Source organism: Ptiloglossa arizonensis, chromosome 4, assembly GCF_051014685.1.
Source record: "Ptiloglossa arizonensis isolate GNS036 chromosome 4, iyPtiAriz1_principal, whole genome shotgun sequence".
In the NCBI taxonomy this organism is placed as follows: Eukaryota; Metazoa; Arthropoda; class Insecta; order Hymenoptera; family Colletidae; genus Ptiloglossa; species Ptiloglossa arizonensis.
The window spans coordinates 14,355,072-14,379,807 of NC_135051.1; the positions used below are offsets into that span (position 1 = coordinate 14,355,072).

A 24,736-nucleotide genomic window follows, 5' to 3' on the forward strand; every position below is an offset into this window, starting at 1 on the left:
AGGCAGTTTTTGGGATAAACGATAATTAGTTTCTTATTAGAACCTATTGGTTAAGGAATTTAATATTTTTCACGCATATTGGAATGTTTAAAGAAAGAACAATATTATTTTTATGTACTTATATTTACTATTACTTATACTATTACATGGTTGCTGAAGTATATCGTTTTAAATGGCTTTCATGATATCTCAATATAGAATTAATCAGTCGTTTTCAAATTTTATATACATACAAATCAGATGCATGTTTATCTTTTGAACTAGAATTAGATCAATATTTTCAAAGATTTTTTTGTATTACTTTCAGAAATTAAAATTTTCATGATAAAAAGGTTTGTATTTTCAATTTCTTTCTATTTCAAAAGATAAAATATTTTCCAATTCTATCCAAGCTCTTAAGAATAGTATAATAAACTATAAATGTGCTAATGACAGTCTCAAAAATTGTATTGTCTTTTTCAATTATAGTGTACACTTGCAAACTTAAATGGTTTGCAAGATAATAACTTATAGTCAATTTACTAATGATTTTTAAAAATACTAGTTCAAATTTTTAGAACTGAATCAGTTACACATATTTACTCTACTTTTTTATGGATGTAATGGTACAAAGTGATCATTTTGTACAAAATTTTATTTTAAGGTGTACATACAATGTACATACAATAAATATGTATACATGGAAATCATGCTAACAGAACAAAATCTCTTTATGAGCTCAAAGACAAACGTGCAGGTAAAAGTAAAAAGTAATAATAATTATTAAATTATAACGAATATTTGTAAAGTTTAAATAAATAAATATATATATATATATATGTATATATAAATAAATATATTACAATCACAGAGGAGCTTAATTACAACCTTTAATAGTAGGCAGGTGATCGAAGTCCTGCTGATGATGTATGGAGGAGCTTCTCGGCCGATTTTCATTTTGACTATGTACTGAAGCACCAGCCTTAGGAAGTTGAGGTAAAACCATTTGACTGTAGTTACTATTCTAAAATATAATATTAATATTATAATAAAATTTGATTATTTTACCGTATTTTATACATAAATTTTTTAATTTACTTTTAAACCACTGTTAAATTCGGTACCCACAAATCAACACGTTTATAATCGTGCGATTGAACTTACTCTTGAACGATCCCGGTATTTCTTAAGCTTCTCGAATTCTTCCATTTCGGCTTCGGGCATTTTAAAGTGAAAGTTCTCGAAATAGGGATGTTGAAGGAGCTGTTCACAGGACCATCTTTGATTGGGATCTTTATCCAAACATTTTTGAAGAAAGTCAAGCTGTTGAATGAAATTGAATAACATTATATTTCAATGTAAATTGCAGTTACTCGGTGTACCAAGGAAAAGAACACAAACAAGAAGCGTACCTGTAGAGCAGTGTTGCCTCTATTAGGTAGAGCATCTTCGAGAGGGGTAAGAGTTTGAGGAGCCGGTAAGCTGATGCCAGCAAAAAATTCATTTTGTTGGAAAATTGCCATGTGTCTTGGCAACAGGTCGCCTATAGTCCTTCGGATCAAGTATAGTTGATCCACGTCCGATTTTCCTGGCCATAGTGCTTCTCCGCGTATTAATTCCGCGAAGACACAACCTATTGCCCATACGTCGACCGGAGTACCATATTGGGTATCTCCGACCTGTTGAAAAGAGGTACATAACACAAATGCTGTGTTTTTACCAAATGCTTATCGACGTATACACATTAATGGGAGACAAACTGGGACGAACTTCAACATTGTTTTGCTAGGATACGATTTATTTTCGACACGTGTTTTTTTTTCAACTTTTATCCTTATGTCGAGTAGGTTGCATAGAATTAGATCAAAATTTTACATCGAATATTCATAAATGTATACCAGAGAATAATAACGATATAAAATATATCTTTCGAAGATGAAGTACCAGCTAATAGATGGTCCACTTGGATGGGGCCAAGGACATGGGGCTTAATTGACCAAAGAAGATTACTTAAATTATTTAGAAAATTACCAGTAGTTCGGGCGCTCTGTACCATCTAGTTGCAACGTATTCTGTGTAGTTTTCACCAGGACTGAGCATTCGCGCGAAACCAAAGTCGCACAATTTCACCACTCCTTCGGCTGTGATCAGAATGTTTTCAGGCTTCACGTCTCTGTGCACGCAACCTAACCGATGACAATACGCGACACCCTGTAGAATTTGCCACGTGAGTTGCTTCGTGGTGATTTCTGGACAACCATTTGGATATCTTTCCATCTCGTTCAGTAGGGTGTACTCGCAGTATTCGAAGACCAGATGCAACTTCCGTTTCCGCCTGAAGACTTCCAAAAGATTGACAAGATTCGGGTGTTTGAGGTTCTGCAATATACACGTTACGTAAGATTAAATGGACATCGAGTTTAATAATTGGGACGTTGACAATTGAATTCTACTTTGTACAATGTTTATACAAATTTGATAAAGTAATCGGAAGTATATTTCTTCCTTGAAATGCAATATGGTTGTTCGGAAAGTCATTTCGTTTTTTTTTTTTTTTTTTGACGAAAATGAAACACGATTTTTTTAGAGTGTATAAACATTTCATTAAATCATATATTCTCCATTTTGGAAAACGAAATTACTTTCCGAACAACTCGATAATTTCGAAGCATCTTATTGTTCCACAGAAATAAAGTATCGATGTAGATTATTGTTGGTTACATTGAAACGGACTTGATATTTTTTTATAACATCGATAGAACAGAAATTATCGAGAGAACGACGAAGCTAGATTTTGGGTGACTGTTCCCCCGATTATGAGATCATTTTTCTTTCGTTTATTTATTCATCTATTCTTCTGGGTGTCGTTTGATATTGTACTTGAATTTTCACCGCTAGTACTCTCGCAAGAAACAAAGTATACCCGACGAAAAAGTGGTAAAGAAAACTATTTCTTTAAACGGTTAATCTAAACACAAAAAAAATAGTTTAGATTGAAAAACAGTAGCTCTCTAACCCAGACCTAACTGCTTGAAGAAACATCTTTCTGTTAAATATTCAGCGTAACATCGAGAGAATCGTGCAAAGTAATTGATCTATAATCGATAAGTACTTTCGTTAAAATCGAATTATACAAAAGTATTCATTTCACAAAGATACCAACAGTGATAATGTAAGTTTCAGATACAAGCAGAGGAGGAAGAATAGTCATCGAGGTACAAGTGGTTCCACGGAGGTCTGAAAATTACGCAATCCCTTCTCTCCTTTGATCCAACGAATGGAAAGAAACTCGTGCGAAAGCCTGTCGTTATCGCTAACAGGTGTTGCGGTCAAAAGTCGCGGCGAAAGGAAATCGTTAACATCGTGGCCCGGATTTATTTTGCACACCGCACGAAAGAAAATATCCTTGAGGCAAAATGTCAGAGCAGAGTGGAGGCTCGTTTGAATGCGCATATGTTTAGGAGGGAACCCCTCGATTATTTCGATAAGGCTAGGTCGGCGAGAGCAGAACACGCTAAGATATTGACCGCCGCGGTATTGACCGTTGGCCACTTCTTGTAGTCAACGTTGGATTTATGCGACTACACTGTTGTAGATGATTATAAATTTTTGCCCGTCGCATCGTTCGATTTCGTATTCAGAGCATCCGAGAATCGAACGCCAACACGATCGTCAAAGTGCAAGGATGTTTTCAATTCTTGATGTTCATCCGGTTGGACTGTCTTAATTCGAGGACAGGTAACACGAGCTTTGGTATTTTCAGGGTACGAGGGTTCGTTCACCTCGAAGTATGTACGTAGAGGGTTAGAGGCTCGTGCCGAGAGACGGAGGAACTAAAGACGATACTTCATAGATTTTCTGATAATACTTTGTGTATATATACGGCCACACACTCTCCTCGACGAAGATACGAGTATAACACAGACGGAGCTCTTCAACCCCTATGCGGAAATTGTGACATTTTGAAATCGAACGAGGATCGGTCTTGTATAACAACAAATTGTTCCATAGGACGTTTCGTTGTGTTTCGAAGTACAGGGTGAATAATAGTCCGAGAATACAAGTCTTGATTTGGTCATTCGACGTGAGAAAATGAATCGAAAATACGGAGCAACTTTTTTTTTTGCTACGACGCGTTATCTTCGAGACGATCGACTTTGAATATTTTTACGCGTGTATTGTAAGGAGAAAGAAAAATTGGTCTCGGGAAAAATGATCAAGTATTGGTCAGATATTTTGGTCAGCCTTCGTGAAGCCTGAGATTAAAAAGAGATTATAATTATTAATACCTAATATACTCGACTGTCTCAACGAAATGGATTTCGTTTATTCACGTTCGTATTGATTCTACAAGATACTCAAGGATACACAAATAGAAATTTCTTTAAATAACCTGTCGTATTAATTTAATTTTAATATCGTTATCCGGTTAAAAATTGTTAAAAGTGTTCTGTATTTTGTTACACGCACAATAGCACTCTTCTTGACGTCATATAACCGAAGTCGATTCATTTAAAAACAAAGAGTCTTAGGAAAAGATTGTATTTTGGACTAGTTACAGGTGAAAGTAATCCAAATTGGAAAGTTACAGGTGAAAATAATCTAAATTGGAAAGTTACAGGTGAAAATAATCTAAATCCGATTGCGATGTATTTCTGTGGCGCTTCAATTTTCCCTTCAATTTTCATCGTAACGAAGAAAAGTAGGAAAAAGTTCTCATTTTCGTTTTAAAATTGTTCTCAGGCTGAACGTCACGTGCACGTGCCTTCTCGTTTTATTCGCTCGTTGTTACTGTTTACGCGCGCATCGCGCACTGACCTTAAGGAGACGTATTTCGCGCAGCGCGATTTTCCTTATGAGAGGATCATCCTCCGTCTGTTGGAACTTTTTTACAGCTACCAATTTTCCAGTTTGCCGATCCCTGCACTGGAAGACGACACCGTAGCTACCCTCCCCGAGGCGTGCCAGTCTTTCGTACCTTTCCATCGCCTTGCTCGGCGCGCGTGACCTGAGGAAAAAGACCACTCTTTCAAAATAAACACAATTGACCATCGTATCGAGGTCATCCTATATATAATATTTCAATCAAATAAGATATCAATTCGATCTATCTTTCTCATTCTGAACAATACCCTTTCGTTCGATGATTGCCCGAGAGAAATACACGAGAAACGTTAACTTTTAAACGCATAAATTTATTTCCAAACATGCAAATGATATTGCAAAAAGTCACAAATGTAGATTTATTTCGAAACATGCAAATAGTATTGCAGAAAGTTACAACAAGTGTAGATTTATTTCGAAACATGCAAACGGTATTGCAAAAAGTTACAAGTGTGGATATTGATCGAAACAAATTAAATATCAGGGAGGGAAACGAATTAAAATTGAGGAAAATGTATGGTAGAAATGCAAGAACAGTTGAGAAACACGTCGTTGGTAATTAATAATACCTAAACGTACGAAAAGTGAATAGGTTGCAGTTCCACGAGCGTGTGCATTTAAAGGTTAACGATTCGAATAACATTGTGCTATTCGTGGATGTGGTTTTCTTTACAAAGTAATTCTTATCGTTAAAGTGGATCCAGATGATTATCTTCGCTGTAATCGTGATAAAAGTATGGGCAATAATGTATTTCTAATTATGAGCAACGTGTATTGAATAATTTCATTTGTAATTTCTCGTTTGATCGTCGCGCTTATAATGGCGCGTTACGAGCAACTGTCCAAGCAGCGATTCAATGAAATCGCTATTGGGGCCAGGAGAAATGACGAAAAGCGAGTCGAACAGTGACGTTTCTCGCAGACGAGAATCGACTGTTTCTTACGTATGTGACGCACGTGACACAGTTACGAGTCCATCGCGGATTTTATCTCCGTGCATTGTGACACGCGAGTTCACGCGCGTCCCCATTGAAGTGCAATGACAATCGCGATTCATGGATCGCGTTCCTTGCGTCACTGATCCGACCAGCAACATAACTTGTAAAGAAAGTTTTCCGGGCTACGAGACACGAACAAATACAGTGTAATAATAATAATAATATAATAATAATAGTAATAATAATAGTAATAATAATCGTAATAATAATAGTAGTAATAATAGTAATAATAATAATAATAGTAATAGTATTAATAATAATAGTAGTAGTAGTAGTAGTAATAATAATAATAATATCAATAATAATAATAGTAATAGTAATAATAATAGTAGTAGGAATAATAATAAAATAATAATAAAGAGAAACGTAATTTAATACACACAGAATTGTGTACGTTCGTTAATATTTACAGAATAACGAGTACTTTTATTCGTAGGGAGTCACGAACAAAACGAAGTTTAAATACTGATACGTGTTTGACGTTACCGCCACTGGATAATTTTTGTCACGAAGAGAGACAGGTTTTACGCGAAATAGAATTTTATCGTCGAAATTTTCAAAGTTTTCTAACGATTAGTCACTAAAAGTGATCGTTTAACAAGGAAGATCTGCGACGATCCTGATGAAATTTCCCAAGTTTGTAGAACAACCAAAAATAAGGTGTAGGTATTTTTTTTTGTTTCACAATAACTCAAGTTTAACCTTTAAATGTATATGGTTGCAGAACTGTGATATATTTGGATGTTATCAGGTACTAGCCATGTGTTTCTCATCTACTGTTAAATTTCTGCAATATACTCTTCTCATTTTACATTTATTTCTCGGCCAATATCTACTTATTGTAACGAGTGAAATTATTTCCTTCAATTTTATTTGCAAGTTCTGGATAAGAAATATGCATTCAAGGATTCAAGGGTAGAACTGTTTTTCAAAGTTTCAGCCTTTTGACGTTGCCTCCAAAATTATTCAATGTGTCTATAAAAATAAGAAAGATTGATCCTGGAAGGAACTGCAAGTCGTATTTTAATAAAAATTAATCGTCCACATTCTATTTACTCGTGGGACCATGTTCACATTAACTTGAAACTGACTTTTCTTTCTCTTTACAATACCAGAAAGTTTTTATGAACAAATCATTTGTTTCTTGAAAGAAAATAACACGATGTGCTTATCGAAAAAGAATTGATAAGAAGATCGACGAATCATTTGTAAATACTGTTGCACACGTTGTGCACATAAGACAGTCTATTATTTATCGTCAAAAGGTGACTTCTACAATTACTTTTACATTTTTAATTATCGAAAATTATTTACAGTCAATTATGAATAAAAATAGTTCGCCACGTTTTCTTTTCAAAAATATTGAGAATAGAAACTAATAACGATTCCTTTCGTAACTGAAAATTAAATTTAAAAAATTATAGAAAACACAAGCACGGTTTAACTTCATTGTTCGTTAAAGTTTCGATCCTTCTTTTGGAATTCCTTCGTTGCATAAATTGCATTCAATTACTCAAATAATTAAAGAACAAACAAAAACGGTATTTAAATACGGATAAATATGAATACGATAAACAACTAACATTTATAGTAACATAAATACGACGATAATTTACACTGCGTTACTATAAATGAAACCACTTTACTTTTCTTAAATATTTAGCTCGCCTTACAAGCTAAAATTAATTCTTCGTATCAGCTCTCTTACTTTAAAATACTGTTTCGTTCGTTCTTTAATTATACAGTAAATTTACTCAGATTCTTGCACCGAAGAGAACTCGAAAGACGCGTCGAACCGTTCAAACACTAATAAAGTTAAACTACGCTCTTATTTCCAACGTTTTAATTCAATTGAGAACAACGATGTTAAAAGTTAACAGTTTCCCTCCATTAATTTTTTCTCACGAGGTGTTCGATGAGAAACCACCCTCTGACGTGAAAACTTCTTCGTGTGTGAAATATTCTCGAAAAATAATATCGAATAATAGTTTCACCCTGTTGAACTTGAGTTATCGTGGCTGAGAAAAAATACGCGTCCTTATTTTTTGACCACTCTACAAACCTGCGAGGTTCCACCAAAATCGGCGTCGTTCGCTTAACGGATGTTTCTTGTAAGTTTCGAGCGTGATTTGTGCTCGTACCCACTTTTTATACTTGGCTAGGCATGGTAAGGAGGTGAACTGCTGCGTAAAGAGCATGCTATCACTGTAAAGGCTGTGGACTAAACTGTCTGTATCCTAGCCGATGACCAAGGGTCAAGCTCCCCTGCGGGTTTCGCTTTATTTGAATCGGGACCTTGCGCAGGCGCCCTTGGATCGCGTAACGTTGCTCAGCTTGCGTAGAAATTGGACGTCTCCCACCTTGTGTGAAAACGTTGCACACAAGGTGCACACAACGTGCAGCTGTTCACGCTCGAAATCGTCTTTCGTTACATATTCGGTAAATGGAAATATAAAACGGAGGTAGGATAAAATGGAATATTAAAAAAAAAAAATAAAAGAAGCTACAGTGGAAGAACGTAAGCGATTGTATTTTTTATTGCAACCAAGGGAGCTGAAATTAATCGTTCGTGTCAGCTTTTCTTGCGTTGAATACTGTTTCGTTCCTTCTTTAATTATACGGATTATTGAATCTGATTCGTGTACCGAAGAGAACTCGAAAAACGCATCGAACTAAATTAAACTACGCTCTTATTTCCTACGTTTTGATTTAATTGGGAACAACGATGGTAAAAGTTAACGTTTCTTCTACATTATTTTTTTCACTTTTTGTATTTTTGATGGTGTAACGTGATACGATTGGTAAGGGGGAAACGAGAAATAACGAAACAGTTTTATCGAGAGAATTATGTTCGAATATTTTAATCAACTGGTAAAGAAACAATATTCGATGAATTGAAAAGTATGTTGTTGGTCAGTTTAAATTACGAAGAAAAGAAAATTGAAGAATATTCGATCATTTTCGGTAAAATCACCGACAAACGATTTGTTAAAGATTGCATGTGTAATATTTCTTTATCGTTACAATGAGTATGTATTTTGAAATTTTGGTCGGTTATTTCAAGAACACTCTGTACAGATATGCAATTTTTGCGATCACTAATAATATTTTATCAATGCTGTTGTTTCAAGGTAATTGTTTGTTCGAATGCAAAATATAGCCTGAAGTTTTGTAAAATGTCATTAAACGATTAAGATGTGTGTACGATATACTTTACTGTAAACTACTTTACAGTATTTCTCGTTTATTGAACATCAGGGTCGTTGCACTGTTTTGCATGTCACGCATTAAGTATAAATATATACACTCCATAAAATGGAAATATAAAACGGAGGTAATATAAAATGGAATATTAAAAAAAAAAAGCAGTTACAGTGGAAGAACGTAAGCGATTGTTTTTTTTATTGCAACCAAGGGAAATCACATCGTGAAATGACAAAAGTCGGATTTAAATGCAATCGAAAGTGTAATATTTGTTCAATAATTTGTACGAATGTTTAATGTTTTACAGGTGTGGTCAGCTTACCAAAGTGGCACGCGCTGACGATAATTTACGAACTTCAAATCGTTGACCATGTCGAACTAAAAAATATAAATACTTCACCATACTCGAGGTTTTGAGGAGGAACAAACGGGTGTGTTATGAGGCGTTGATAATTTTGTGGCTTGTTTAGTCGTCGATTTCAAGATTTAATCGGCTAAAAATGCATCGCTGCCGTTACAAGGTCGACGATGTTGGTTACAAACGTATCAGCGGCTCTGAAATTGCATTTCACCGTTGGCTAATTTCATGCACGAGATTTAATATTGATCGACTTCGGTCAGTGATGAATCTTTTTTGCAGAAACGCAACGAAATAAACATATATACCACTGTTTGCCAATTTCGTAAGTGTCGTGCAGCTTGGGTCTTCGATAGAGTGGTTGCCGAATGTATAGCTCGTCGAATTAAAAATGATCCCTGTGGTGGGAGAACCATAGTCCCGCCCCTTTTCTCGTCACGTGTTCCCACGATCTCCATTTCCCTTTTAATTTCTCGGTGAAAACATTCTATGCGTTACTCTAACTCGAGTTTCATAATTTTCCTCCTTTTTATTTACTTTTAAATATCCAAAATCCGAAGAATGTAAGAAATTAACTCTTGTAAAATATTAACCTTCCATTGTAGCTCGAATTCTGTAACCTCACTTTTCTTAATTGTCTTTTAAATACTCAGAATTCGAAAGTGACGAAAAATTAATTCTCGCAAAATATTAACCTTCTATTACGAAGAATTTTCGACGAATTGAATGTTAAAATTTTGAAAAATCAAAGAGGGAAATTTCCATAGTTTGACATTTAATATTTTGAAAATTAGTTCGGGGGTCGATATGTTACAGGAAGTTGTTATTTTCCAATGCCACTCTCGAATGTTGTAAAGTCAAGAAGAGTTAAAAATGTAAAAGATGGTATAACATGATTTGATTCTTCTCAATCTTGTTACGCGTCATGTACGCTCAGGCCAGTTCCTCGAGGATTTTTTCTACGTTGTCGAGTTATACATATTTATTTATGAAATACAATATTCCATTTATGGAATGATTTCTGTAATGTAAATAGCCCTTTGTAACTCCGGAGTAGCACACTGAGGTCATTGAATTCTAATGTGTCTTCTCGTATTTATATCTTTCGGAAACGGTGACATTTGAATTTATATTATCACCGCGAATAATGTTTACGATGTCAACGATCGTATAAGACGCGTGACAGCTTCGTATGTTTGCGGGGATTGAAACAGTGACTTCATGAAATGTGTATAGGCCGGCTGGAATGTCATACGATTTGCGTGTAAAATACGTTTAGTAAATTCGGGTTATTTTGTTTCAATGTTTCAACATTTTTGCAATGTTTGTGAAACGTTTGAGTTTCTATTTCTATTTTTGAGCTATTTTGTTCAAAAAGAGAGACAAAAGGAAAAGAAATTTGAACGAAGGAAAACTGTCTAATTGTGACGAACATCGAATATGTCACTTGCATTGATACAAATATTTAAAACGAGAAAATCTAATAGTTAAAAATTATGAAAGAAAAAAACAATTGCTCGTATCTTCTATGCTTTCGTTTTCACTAAAATTCAACATTTTCACATTTTCTGGAGTGAAACATTTTCCAATATAGCATATAATTACAGTATCTTTTTTTTTGTAAAGCATCGAGTAGACAATATTTTCTTGCACTTTGTAACATTAGCTTCATCATTACATAATTGTTTTTCTGTTTCTTTACAACATGTTTTCTTTCACAGTTATGTATTTATACTTTGCTTGAAACGCTACACGATGAAAGTTATAATTTTGAATTGAAAATTTTGTAAACGAGTGTTTTTACTTGCAGTTCGTGGTTTCGATTTCAATACTTTTCAAGCAAAAATAATTGAGAGTAGAAATAACGTTGGTGTCTGCTGAATTCCACAGTGATACTAATATATTTAAAAAAAAAACTTGGCACTCTAAGGTAACAATTTTAAATAAATAATGCAAAATTTCTGAATTTGATGTTTAATATATACACACAAAAGACGACGAAAATAAAATATCAAGAAGAATTCGATTAAAAAGAAAAGTACCAAGTCGACGCTGTGAAATTTTTGAGTTTATCTTTATTTTGTTTTAACTTTTACGAGCCTGTTTATGTCAATTAAAATTTCCAATCTTACATCTCAGTTATCAGAAATCTACGATTCACTTTTAGTACCAGCTGTTTGTAATTTTCATTACTAAGAAAAACGCACTACTTTGTAATACCAGTAATTGTCACATAATTAATATATCCAGTGCAATTATCGTATAGTGGGTGACCTACAACCTACAACCCACGTGGTATAGCGATCTTCTTTCACTCACAGTGGCGACACCTTCTTGTAGCCTGCACCTATCGAGCGGCCTGTTTTGCATAGTTTGTACGACAATAATTTATTCTTCGTGTACATAAACGGAACAGAACCGTCGCAGACGTTGTCGAACATATTACAAAAAAGTATGGCAAAAAGTTGGTAATCCCATTTGTAAAACACTTCGTTACAAAAGTGACTACACACCGTGGTGATTATTCTATTAAGTAACGTCCATGTTTACCACGTATGTTAGACCATAATACCTCGCAGTGTGTATAATTGAACATTGTTTGAACAAAGATTTTAATTTATCCCACGTGGAACGTATCAAAGGTTCCACGAGTGAATCCTTTTAATTAAAAGAAAACACACCCGATAAGAAAAATTGTATCGAACCGATATTTCTTTCGTGATAGATAATGGATACTCTAGCTAACAACGTCACGTGGACTTCTTGAAAAATAATAAAGGTGGATACCGTTGCTGTTATTGGCATCGAGGGAATTCGCGTGTCATACTCGAGTGAAAAGTAATAGAATTGATAGAGCGCTCGCGGTACCTTGAAATTAGCTTCCAGAAAACCTCCACGATTGTTTTGACCTTTTCCCATGATACTGCAAACTTGCCACAAGTGTGGAACAGCCCTACTTTAACTTTAAATCAAACAGTACTTCTTGGAATGACAACATAAATATCATAGTACCATCAACGCAATTACTCGTCAGTGACGTCACAAGAAATTACTTTTACTTAACAATAGTTCTTTTTTCATTCTGCTGTATAGATTTAACTCTAAAAGCGCAGAAAAAAAATGCAATCGTAATTGTAACCTACAATAAGAAAATGGCGAACGAAATGGTTTTCCACGACAGTGAAATATGTAAATAAACATGTACTTGGTATGTGGAAGTAGATACATTTTTAGTTTTTATAAAAATCTAGCAATCGTTAAATTTATAAAAGATAAGAATTCAATTATTTACAATTCGTACTATATACCTTTCCAGATACACACCTTCACGGAAAGTACAATTTTTTCCACTTAGAAAGTATATTAAAGTTTGCATACTCCGTACGTGTTTATTCTTCTTTTTTTTTTTTAAAATAAAATTTATCACGAATACGTACAGAAGTCCTATGATGGCGTTCATTGAATCCTGTTGCTGAAACACCCTTGTCGTGGAACATACCGAGCATCACTAAGTAAGTGTGTTGAAACGCTACTTTACAATGTGCTCTTGATTATTGACAATCGATATTAAACTGTGTACGCCTATGTTTAAATGACGACCATGAACGGGGTTAAAGTGTTTTTGGCGTATAACCTACGCGACGGAAGACGGTGAAAGTTACGTAACTTCCTGCTAAGTTTCTTCAAATTCCGCATCCTAAACGTGGATGTGATAAATAGCACTAACGAATCGTATTTATCGATTGTACCTGTACACGGAAACTCTTTGGGAAAAAACTCCGAGACTTTTATTTAAAATTTAGAATCGATGCTAGTTATTTTCATTGAAATCTTTGTTAGTGTTCTTAATTAGAAATTGATAATTATCAGTAATTATAACATCGAAGATGAATATTTTCGAATACAGGTGTTTATAAAAATAAGTCGAAGAGCCAACGTTTTTTCGTATCATGAAATAAAAATATTTTTATCTCTCGTAGGCATTTTATAAAAATATCGTGCTTTCACTTTTCTCCTGATAATGTTAAATTTACTGTTTCCACCCACACAAAATTGAAATAACTCCAATTTAATTATTTTTTTGTCTTTATTTTATTCGTTCGATAGTAGACACAATAGAAATGTTTTATTATTCTGGTTTAAGAAACACTTAGGGTATAATGTTACAACCATTTTTTTACGATGAATTTTTATAAACATATGTGTTCAGTTTGAGAGAAAAATATACAAACGTATCTGTTACTGGTTATTGCTAGAAAAATACAGAGAAATTTTTATTTCAACGTTTCGGTTAGAGTGGTTGACCCTCTTCAGGAATGAATAATTAAAGAGTAGAGGAATAGAGAAAATTAGGTGAACATCATAAATAAATTTGTACCGAGGGACAATGGTTTGACTACCGTTACGTTAAGAAGATGTTTAAATAATCGAGTGAAATAACAAATAATTCTTTCAACATATTATTACCTAATATAATAAGATGTTCATGAAAGTTCATTCGTTTTGTATTCTTCTGCTCCTTCACATACTGTTTTTCTTAACTTCCTAATTATTCATTTTTTAAAAGGGTCAAGTACTATGGCTGTATATACACATATTTATATATTTTTTCTGAAATTAATATTAAAAGCAATAGTCGAATGTTTTATATTTCATCAATATTCCTATTTCATGGTGCTTAATAACATAATAAAAAAAACGTTTGTACACTTTTCGCGTGGAAGTAAATTTTTTACGTAAAGGATGAATCAATTTCGTGAATTATTCATTTTTCGATCACTGATACATCGACACGCAATATACCGGGAGAAATCGATCGACGTAAAAAAATACAGTCACGTCCAAGAAAAAGCATAATTTCACGGTAGAACATTTTTCTTTACTAATTTCTTTCGTTTCCATTCAGAGAAATGCTAACATCGTCCTAATGGCTTAAATCACCTTTATACCTGTTCTTTTCTTTGTCAACTTTTTATATCCTGTAAGATATATCGCTGTTGTTGTTAACACTTCGTTACTAGTTGCAATAATCGATGCTAATACGCGACACAACCAAAAATAATTAACCGACATTTCAACGGTTAATTAATTCTGGAAATTATAATCTCGAACGGGGATTATTATGTTGCGTTAAAAAATTCCTTTCATTTAAAAACTACACTGAGAATCTAGCTTCCGGTTTGATATAATAGTCACCTTTAATACCAATATAACCAAAAATAATTAACCGACATTTCAACGGTTAATTAATTCTGGAAATTATAATCTCGAACGGGGATTATTACGTTGCGTTAAAAAATTCCTTTCATTTAGTAACTACACTGAGAATCTAGCTTCCGGTTTGATATAATAGTCACCTTTAATAGCAGTCTATGACGTTTAATGCATACATTATGCCTTGCGTGTTAAAACTATGTAACAAAGATCGATCGATTTAATTCAATGTCAAAGTCACGTATTCAGGAGAGAACGAGGCTCCAGATTCCAACGATACATTGTTACTTTGTAACAGTAAACAAGCAATTAAACAAATTTTATATTCGTGACACAGTTTCAACTTAAATGTAACTTGGACAGCGGTCGAAGTGAAATCGCAAGAAAACAAATTCAAGAAAATTCTATTATATTATAGAAAAAAAATATATTTATTACGCTTCACGTGTCTTCTTTATATTTGTAATTAAAACATCGAAAATAAAATTTTCGAAACGAAGAGCGATCCTGCGCGACAATTGAGCAAACTTGCTCGAATCACCCGGTTTCGAGTCACTTAACAGTGGATCGCAAATTTGTACGTTGTTAATAAACATTTTCGTGTTCGTGATGTTTTTAACGAGAAAGAATAATACAGTAGTCTTTGTTTGGTAAGCGAGATACTCGATAACAGTGACAATGTTTACCTTCGTGGCAGCAAGGGTAGTGTGCTACCGAAAAGCCAGAGCTTTCTATCTTGGAGCCATTTGTCCATGCGAAGGCTTCTCACAGGAATCTCGTTTCGTCGATGAAGTGTTCAAGATGCATCGTCGCGAACTTCACTCTGGCTCTCGTTGATCGCGTCTGACGTGACGACATTATTGACAGACTGTGGCGGTTTTATTGCTAAGTGCAGCACGCTTTCCCTCGGTGAATCGAAACGATTACGCGCTCTCAACCATTTGTTTAACTACGTCAGCGAGCTGATCGATAATTCCGGCAGTTGCTCGTCAAGTTTCGAACGACTACGTTTACCAATTTACGATACAACGATTTAACCATACTTCTACGTAATACTCGCTTTCCCCGAGGTTGTTGAATGCAGGATGACGACTAAGAGTCGAAAGATGGACGATGATCGGCCATGTTCATAACCTTTTCGATCGTACGCGACAAAGAATCATTTTACAGAATTTTAACCGAAATGTAATTTTAATTTCTCGTCGACGATGTATCAAAATAAACTAATCAAGTATTTTTGTCGTAATCGAGGAAACTGTGATCATTAAAGAATCGAGGTGGATACATTATTCTTGTTTAAATGACGAATTGAAGTAGAAAGTAGAACGTGTATAAATTAGGCACCAAATAGGGTATGGAACTTTTTTAGTTTCTATTTAAACCAGTGGGAATATCAATTTTTTCGAAAAGTAGATTTTAGTTTTTATGGTTAACATTTTCTTTTTCGATGAGAATAGAAGAATTGAAGTTCTTAAAATTAAGACTTCTAATTTGAGTAGAAGTTAAATTGGTTAAATTGAGTTTCATATGATAATAAATTTTTTCATAAAAGTATCATAAAATATTCTTTTAAACAAAAATTGCAAAATACGACAAAATTTTCGAGTAAAAGTTAACTGTTTTTTTCGACTTTTGGTATGAATGGGATTTGTAGTATTCATAAAGATGTATGTAGACATTTATAAAGTACTATAACAATTTCAGTGTGATATCTTCTGTAAATATAAACCTTTAGAAAATTATCTTACTATATCCACATACTATATCCTACATATAGTCCACAATATATTTGTATTAGGTTACTTTTAAATATATTTGTTTAGGTTGCGTATAAAGGTCAGGAAAGCAGACACTGAATCATAATTGTTTATTTTACACAGAATTACATATACGTCGCCTGTAGAGGCACCTTTACACAAATATACAGGACACGTATGCGTTAATTACCCTATGGTCCCTGCATTTGCAAGAACGAAATCTTTTTTATTGTACAAGTACAACGATATTGAAACTCTGATCAGTGTTTGCGAATGTAAGAATTTGTCATTGCTCGTAAAAGGCAGCATACAGTTTACAAGAAGAATAGGTAAACTTGAAACAAATATTGATTGTATCGGATCAAATTATTATACAAAATTGCGTTTCCGTTTTCCAACATTGTTGCACCATCCTTGCGGCGTAATGATGCACGACTCTCATACGAAAAACAGAGATTTCATGCATAAAACGCTTACACGTAACTGATTATTCACAACGATAAATTACAACACAATTCTTATATATTATTTAACATTTTTTACAAGAAGCTCGATTAGATTTATACAGAATACGAATTTATACACGAACTTTTACACTGGCAGTTTTTTCGAATGGTTTTTCTTTTTCGGTGAACGTGTTACTTTACGAGAAACATAATAAATAATACATTCATCGTGAAACTAGTGTACAAATCCGGTAGAAAAATCGACATTATGCGATTTGTAACTGTAACGCGCGGTTATTACGTTGCGAAGAAAGAATAAAAAATTATTTAGAAAAGGATTGAAACGTCCTCGAGATTTTTTTCAAGCGAATCGAAAAATGCAGCTGAAATCGCTACAACAGGAAGGCGTTATTATCGAAGATTATTTAAACGCTTTTGGCATTTCTTTGAATACCAGTCGACGATTTAGATTTCTCCGTTTCGTGTGCTTCCCCTCTGACAGTGAATGTCACATAATATTTTTTTGTACGATCTAGTCTTTCAGCTGGAAGAGCTATAATCTGCTTCTCCTCTCCATGCGTTACTTCCACCTTCAACAAATAATGGTAGAAAATTTAATAAAACTTTGCCAGCACGTTCTACGAATAGAAATGGGAAAAAAGGTGTTATACAAACGATGGAACACTTGTATTTACCAAGATGGTCGACATATTGAAATAGAGTGGCAATAGTAACGATTAGATTACAGTTGAATCGAAGAGAGATTAGTAGAAGTTGAATCTTCGACCAGTTCGAGTAATAAATGAGTCTCGAATAAACAAATTTGATAAATATTACTGTTTTATGATTACTTTGTACTGTATTAACTTGGATCAGGTGTAAATTCTAAAACAAAGACAGATAAAACGTTTTTATCTATTTCACAGCGATTGATTGTTTACTTCACGAAGTTGAAATATTGATGTTAGAGCTACTTTTTACCAGAATTAATGACGTTAATAGTACTTTTATACGAGATACGTTTATAGGAACTTATTTTATTATTTTTAATTTCTATCAGAAAATTGTCAGGCATTTTGAGTCGAGAATGTGCTAACAATAAGAGTGGTATGAGGTAACGGATTTGAAAAATCGTCATATCTTTGTATTATATTTTTTAAAAGCCTTGAGAAACATATGTTTGAGAACCAATAGTTTTAGAAATATTCAATTTTTCAAATTTTAAGTTTTTCATATGATTATACATACGTTTCTTATACCCAGTTGTCAAAATGATAATAATCCATAACAAACCAATGACATTCGATATCTGACGATATGAGATAATCCATGACAAATCTTGTCTATGAATAGTATCATTTGCTTACAAATTATCGAGCTGAATATTCATGAAACGATTACTTTTCAAACACGTATGTTCATCAAGGCTTTCTTACTTTCTAAATGATTTCTATCAACCTCTAAAGTTTCTATGCATATTTTACTTTGCTACTTGTATGTTAATACAAGTAAAATTGTGTATGTTATTCGGGTTATTCTGTTTCAAATCATCGGACGTTACCGTCATTTGTCCTTTTCCACGACTCTCTATCTTCGGAAGAAGATCCACTTGTTCTTGGCCGCCGCCACCTACTGCAATTATAATCTACAATCACAATAGGGAAACTGACTCTTTTTGAAAATCATCTGATTTGAATTTACGCATTCAGTATTCCATTTCTATTTAGTTAAAAAGTATAGATAGTATGAAAATTTTAAATACACGATTGCTAATTATTTACTGAAATTTTTAAAAACGAAATAGAATTAATACGGATCTTTTGGTCGCGAGAGCAATATCTGAATTTAGTTCTTTCGATACAGATCCAATTCACGTGTGGACATCCGAAACGGAATTCTGAAATTCACGTGTCTTTAGGAATGCATTGTTGCAACGTACGATATGTGTACACAGGGAAAGAAGTGTAAGCGCTTGTTGCGTGATGACAGCGGTGAGTTTTCTGGGTACACTGTTTCGCCTCGGTACAAAAGTCTGGAGTGGCTGGCCTTCTTTGGAGTTTTCTGAGCTGATCGTACAGAAAAGCCTCGAAGTGTCTGATAAGAAATATTAATTGTATTATTCTAAGGGAGAGTGACATTTGTGCGTTGCGGACAAGTGCAAGTGACAACTGTTTGGAAATCGTGGCTTTAGTCTAAAGTATAGGTAGAAAGCAAAGTGTGCCTGAGAATGAACGCACGATGAACACTTGAGCGTGATAAAGTACGTAACACGAGTATACGTAACGCGAGTATATGATAGGTGAGTGTGTGCATGCGTGTGGTTGGGTGTATGCATTTCAAAGAAGTGCAGTGCAAGAAGTCAAGCGAGGAAGTTGAGATCGAGATGCAGAAGAGACGTAGAGAACGAGATTAGTTACTAAACTGTAAGAGAGGCAGAGAGTCTAGAGCTAGAATTTAACGCAACCTACTCTAATTTTGTTCAAATGTACGCGATATCGTTCAAAAGAGTTCTTCTATTCGATTAACACAGCCTATGAGTTTACGTTATATTGCTTCGCAAAATAATTCGTATCTTCGAAAAAAGTGTAATTTTTTCAATTTTTGAGATACAAATTGAACAATTAGTAACCTGAATGTTAAAGGTTGATCGTATTTCGCCACGCCCAGGGTTGGTCCAGCCATTCCTGCTTTATGGAAAGCATCCACCTGTGGACAATATATTCGAATAAAGCTAAGTGTTAACGTAACTAGCGTTATCGATAACTGTTGAGCGTTAAGGATAAATTCTACGATAACACGGACGTCTTTACCTGTCTCTTAACCAGAACTTGTTCGTTCGCTCTTCCATGGCGTATCTGTAATCTCTTCAGCTCCATTAATTGAACAAAAATCTTCCTTTCCAGGTGATATCGCCTTAGGCTGATCTGCACGTCCCTCGTTATTGTGTCCATGTTAAGTGCCTGCTGTTTCTCGGTGTTGGGACAACATTTCATGATTCTTCTTCTTGGTATCCTCGACACTCTTGGACTGGGCTCGATGCCACTGTCTCTTCCACCGCTGTCACGACGTTGCTTCCCTTGCAATCGGTTGGATCTGCTCTCTTGGGGACTTTGGATTCGCGTCAAACGTGTGCGAGTACTGGGCTGCACCTGCGTAAAACGTTACAGGATTACTTAAGGCAATAATAGATTGCTATTTTTGCAAATTCAGTTATCTAGAAGTTAATCATCCTAAGCAGCGCGAGGAAGTATTTATTTAAGGTAGAGATCGAACGATTGTTCCAATCAGGCAACAAGGGACATCAATGTCAGAATATAAACCTTCTCTTTAAAATGTGTTCTCAAAGTACCCTAAAATCTAAGGGATATGGCCTTTTAACCAATCTTAAATTTAAGGGATCGAACTATTGTTCCAATCAGGCAACAAGGGACATTAATGTCAGAATATAAACCTTCTCTTTAGAATGTGTTCTTAAAGTACCCTAAAATCTAAGGGACATGGCCTTTCAACCAATCTTAAATTTAAGGGATCGAACGATTCCTCGAAAATGGAAAACCATCGCTCTACAAATTAGGTACGATATTGCTGGATTGATACTACTTGCACGTCCAGATAAACGATAAACTTTTCGCGACGAACTCTTAAGTTTTCGTGTATATTTATTTCCTTCTTTTCGCTTATTCTTTACAGGTAGCGATATTCTCACCGAGTTCACAGACTTCCTAGTTGAACTTGTTCCGATTCGTACACGTTTCGTGGAATCCTGAGTCAGAATTATCCTAACCAGCGTGTGGTTCATCGACTTCTGAGTGAAACTTGTTTTAACCCACGCGTGGGTTAAACCCTCGATTGAAACTGTCCTGACCCGCATGCGGTTCATAGATGTCTGAACCGGTATTATTTTATCTTACACGTGATTTACAAATCCTAGAATCAAAACTATTTCGATTCACGCTTTGTTCATGGTTCATCGAACGAAAAATGATCCACATTTAATTCGTAGACCTCTGAATTAAAATTTTCTTAACACGCATACCCTTGAGAATTAAATTCACACACACAGACCCTTGAATTAAATTTGTCCTGTCACACAAATGATGTATAGATTTCTAAATTAAAATTCTTCCGACACACGTACGGTTCAGAGACCCCTGGATCAAAATTATCCTGACATGATATTATAAAATTATCCTGATATTATATCTAGAGTATATTCTATACTCGTAGACCCCTGATTCTCTATACAGGACAACAGATCATAAATCGAACCAACTATTGCCAATTTTCGATATATTAAAAAGTAAGAAGAACAGATGTCAAGAACAAACGTTGGAGCTACGTTTAACTTTAAACACACTTATCCTCGCACTGAAAACTTTCCTCGTGTAACGGACCACCTCTCTACCTTTTACAGTGAACCCAATTATTTCCAAAAGTTTCTTACCTGAGGTAAGGAGTCCGCGATGGAAGCTCTACGTACATCCGGACCAGTTCGTGATGTCTCCTCCTCGCTGGTACTCGGCAGTACCCTCACGACCCCTATCTCGTTGTCTTCCTCGGGCTCCGTTTCGTGCTCCTCGTCTTCACCGATCGCGTCTCTGATCTCCTTCTCGATCTCTTCGTCCTCCTCGTCCCACTCCGGACTCTCGATCACCGCGACTATGGCACTCCTGTCCGGTGATCTCTCTTCCGAACTTTCGAAGAGACTCTTCTTCGTTCTGGACGATGATCTGGCGTTCCTAGCCTTTCCCGTGGAGGGCCTCGAGCGTCTCATTTGACTCGATTTCGGTGAACTCGAGGAACTTTCGTCTATGTACCGGAAGGTCTCCCCTTCTGAAAGCACGCTCAGTTAAAGTGCACGAAACAATGTCAGATTACTCCGCACAATTGTCGCGATACTCACCAGCGTTGATGGTGTCCTCGACGGAACGTTTCTTGCTCTTCTTGGCCTCTTCGGTCTCTTTGGTCTGATCGTTGAGACTGGACTTGGTCGGCGACGAGTCCCGCGCGTGCTCCTCCTCTCCGGACAGTTTCCTTTTCGTGGCAACCGGTGTATCGATGCTCAGCGATCTGTCGTCGTCTTCTTCCATCAATGCAGAGTCTCTAGATGCCGACGAGAACTCGACGGATTTTCCACGAGCGGAATCCGCTTGCTCCTTGTCGTCCGGTGACTCTTTGCTCGAGATCTCCATCGAAATGTTCGTTGTATCTTTAACCGGACTCCCATCAACTTCTTTCTGAAGTGTCTCCTCTTCCTCCGTGACGTCTTTACTGGTCTTATCCGAGGCTGGTTTAATCAATACCTTTTTCGTGGAAGATTCCTGTTTCTTACCGAATTCTCTTCTCTTGCGACCGCCGCTGCTTTTCGCAGGACTTGTGCTACCGCTCGATTGCCTCGAGGACGATTTTGATTTCTTTTCGTCGAACGATGGTTTCCTTTTCCCGGTACCCGATCTGCTTTTTCCTTTACTTCCGATCAATTCCGGTGTGGATTTCTTATCTTCTTCCTCCGACGGTGGAACATCTTCCACGGCGGTTCTCGGTGTGGTGACTTCGTCCTTTCGGTCCTTCGAACTGTCACTTTTGCTTCTGTCCTCCGATTGTTCGTATTCTTCTTTCGAAGTACACTCAGAAGTGTCTGTCTTCTCGTCGCGAGACACTTTGCCAACGCTCTCGTCGGATTTCGATGTTGTCGCGACTGGTCTCTCCTCTCGTTGATCCAGCAGTCGTTGATTTTCTTTCTGAGAATCCAGCGTGGGTGTTTCCGACTCGGTTGTCGCATGTGCGTCTAACCTGCCTGGAAAGAGGACTCTACAGAGAATTGATAGAGAAGTTTCTCCGATCCTCGTGATCTTACGATCGACGTAGAAAAAAAGCTAATGTGGAAGAAAATTCGGACCAATAGTGTCGATTTTCTCGTACTCCGGTGTAACTGTTCTATTGTAATCTTAAATCGTTATTCAATTTATAAAAGGCACTATTCTCTCCTCAATGTTCTTGTTGCATCGTATATGTACATATACATATGTCTGCATTCTAATTGTAATTTGTGTCATTCTAAGTGTCTTTCACAGGTGTTTAAATTTTATTTCGTATTAAGCTCGATTCAATCTATACCTAAAGCTTCTCTCTTGTACAGAAATACGTCCTTCGTTTATTACACACAATTAAAGAAACACTTGAATAACATAAATCGCGATAAATTTCTCCGTAAAATAATTCTTCGTGTGCAATATTCGTGCATTTATTTCGTCTCTATCGATGCGCAATTCCTTTCACTTGTTTTGCATCGGTACCATTCACCGACGCAACCTTTCCGTTTTACAATCTCCCATTTATCGTGGATCTGCGCAGTCGTTAAACCTCATTGTTCAACGAGGATCAAAAAGTAGGGATCGAAACGTTAACCGTCGTAGAATCACACTTTCATTCTACTTTCACTGTTACTCAAGTTACAATTTTACATTTTTCATACACCACAACTGTTTCGACCCCTACTTTCCCTCCAAGTGATCCTTTCATTCACACACTCCGTATTTCCAGAACTCTAAACGAAACTATCAATTATTTTATGAACATTTCATTCCAATCGAGTCGACCACGTACATCAGCTATTGGTAGCTGAATTGTCTACCACTCGATACGCAAATATCTTTTTCTACAGCCACGTGGATTCCTTCGATCGAGATCTTTTCACCAGAGGTTGTACCGTTGCGTTCAAAGTCTTACCTGTTTCGTTCACCCCGTCCTGTTCCCTCCTCTCTGTTTCTTCGGTAGATGTCTTATCTTTTCCACTTTCATCCGTCCTCGTGTCCCCTTTATCCTTCCCCGTATCCCCCTGGTCGTGACCTCCCTCAGCATCGTCCTTCGTCCTTCTTCTGTCTTCCTCGCGTTGAGTCCTCTCCTGGGTGACTTGTTGCCTCATCTCCTCGACGTCTTTCTTCAAACTGGCCGCCTTCGTTACGAGATTGCTGCACGATTCGCCAGATTGCTCGACGATATCGTCCATCTTGCTCGCACTAGAACCAGCGTCTCCAGTCACTAGCTCCGTTTCTATTACCTCCGTCCTTAACCTGTCGTCGAATGTCACTTCCTTGGTAGTTTCTAACACTGACTTCGGTGTGTCCGGTGGTTGGTCCTTGTGCACCATAGCCGTCACGATGACGCGTTCCACGGTCTCCTGGCTGGTGCTGTCGGTCACGTCCTTGCGATATCGAGTCTCGATGATCTTCCCCGGACTGTCCTTGTCCTCGTCGATCGAGGTCCTCGGGGTCTCGCGGAATCCGGGCTCCTTCGGACCCTGTCCTTTGTCCGAGGATTGCGCCTGATCAGTCATACTGTCACCGTTGTTGGAAGACTTCGATCTGTTGGACTTCAGTTTCCTTCTGGTGCTCCGGTGAGTTTTCGTGAATTTCGTCTCTTTCGAACTCTCCCTAGGTGTCTTCGATCTCCTACCGGAAGACACCAGTTTCTCGCATTTCTTCTCCACGGATCTTCTCACGACCACCATTTCCAAGCTGTCGTCGCTCACGCTTTCGTCGTCCTCGTCGTCCCTTCTCGAGTCCTCCTTCTCTTCGGTGCCATTGCTCCTGTCCGTTTTACTCTCTTCCTTTCGAATATCAGATTTTCGGCTCGATGGGTCCTCGATGCGATCGTAGCTATCCGAATCTATCGATGATTCGCTGGAGTTGTGCTTGGACCTCGTCGACCTCTTTTTACTTCTTTTTCTTCTCGTCTTCTGATCGGTGTCGTCCTCGTCGTACCTGAAATATTGTAATTAATGGTAAGGAAAAGTAACTACGGAACGAGGATAATAAAATTTGGTAAAATTTGTTGTAAATATTATTGATCACAGAGGTCACTTTCAACATCTGGTATCAGCACATCTAGTATCAT

At 36.3% G+C, this 24,736-nt stretch overlaps 2 protein-coding genes across 5 annotated transcripts in view; both read right to left on the reverse strand.

Moving 5' to 3' along the window:
* Window positions 1-762: 762 nt before the first annotated feature.
* LOC143145993 (cyclin-dependent kinase-like 4) lies at window positions 763-15,627 on the reverse strand. 2 transcript variants are annotated; one of them, XM_076309902.1, is made up of 6 exons: window positions 12,861-13,009; window positions 4,798-4,987; window positions 2,011-2,358; window positions 1,392-1,658; window positions 1,144-1,302; window positions 763-1,003 (listed from the first exon to the last, which is right to left on the reverse strand). In XM_076309902.1, exons 1-6 carry the CDS (start codon window positions 12,881-12,883, stop codon window positions 857-859), a joined length of 1,134 nt encoding a protein of 377 aa, XP_076166017.1. In that variant the 5' UTR covers window positions 12,884-13,009; the 3' UTR covers window positions 763-856. The 2 variants fall into 2 exon arrangements, with proteins under 2 accessions (XP_076166017.1, XP_076166016.1); XM_076309901.1 differs by lacking the exon at window positions 12,861-13,009 and adding an exon at window positions 15,324-15,627 and having other exon boundaries at window positions 770-1,003.
* An 862-nt stretch (window positions 15,628-16,489) lies between these two features.
* Window positions 16,490-24,736, reverse strand: part of LOC143145248 (uncharacterized) — a 30,009-nt gene continuing 21,762 nt past the window's right edge. The window contains exons 8-15 of one of the 3 annotated variants that reach the window (XM_076308437.1): window positions 23,570-24,603; window positions 21,744-22,637; window positions 21,285-21,673; window positions 19,651-19,989; window positions 19,470-19,546; window positions 18,780-18,934; window positions 18,402-18,472; window positions 16,490-17,430 (exon numbers count right to left, since the gene is read on the reverse strand). In XM_076308437.1, coding sequence (XP_076164552.1) covers window positions 17,266-17,430; window positions 18,402-18,472; window positions 18,780-18,934; window positions 19,470-19,546; window positions 19,651-19,989; window positions 21,285-21,673; window positions 21,744-22,637; window positions 23,570-24,603 — 3,124 coding nt within the window. In that variant the 3' untranslated portion in view covers window positions 16,490-17,265. Of the gene's footprint in view, window positions 17,431-17,626; window positions 17,726-18,401; window positions 18,486-18,779; window positions 18,935-19,469; window positions 19,547-19,650; window positions 19,990-21,284; window positions 21,674-21,743; window positions 22,638-23,569; window positions 24,604-24,736 lie in introns of those variants that run through there. The other 2 variants (XM_076308438.1, XM_076308439.1) reach the window with 2 other exon arrangements.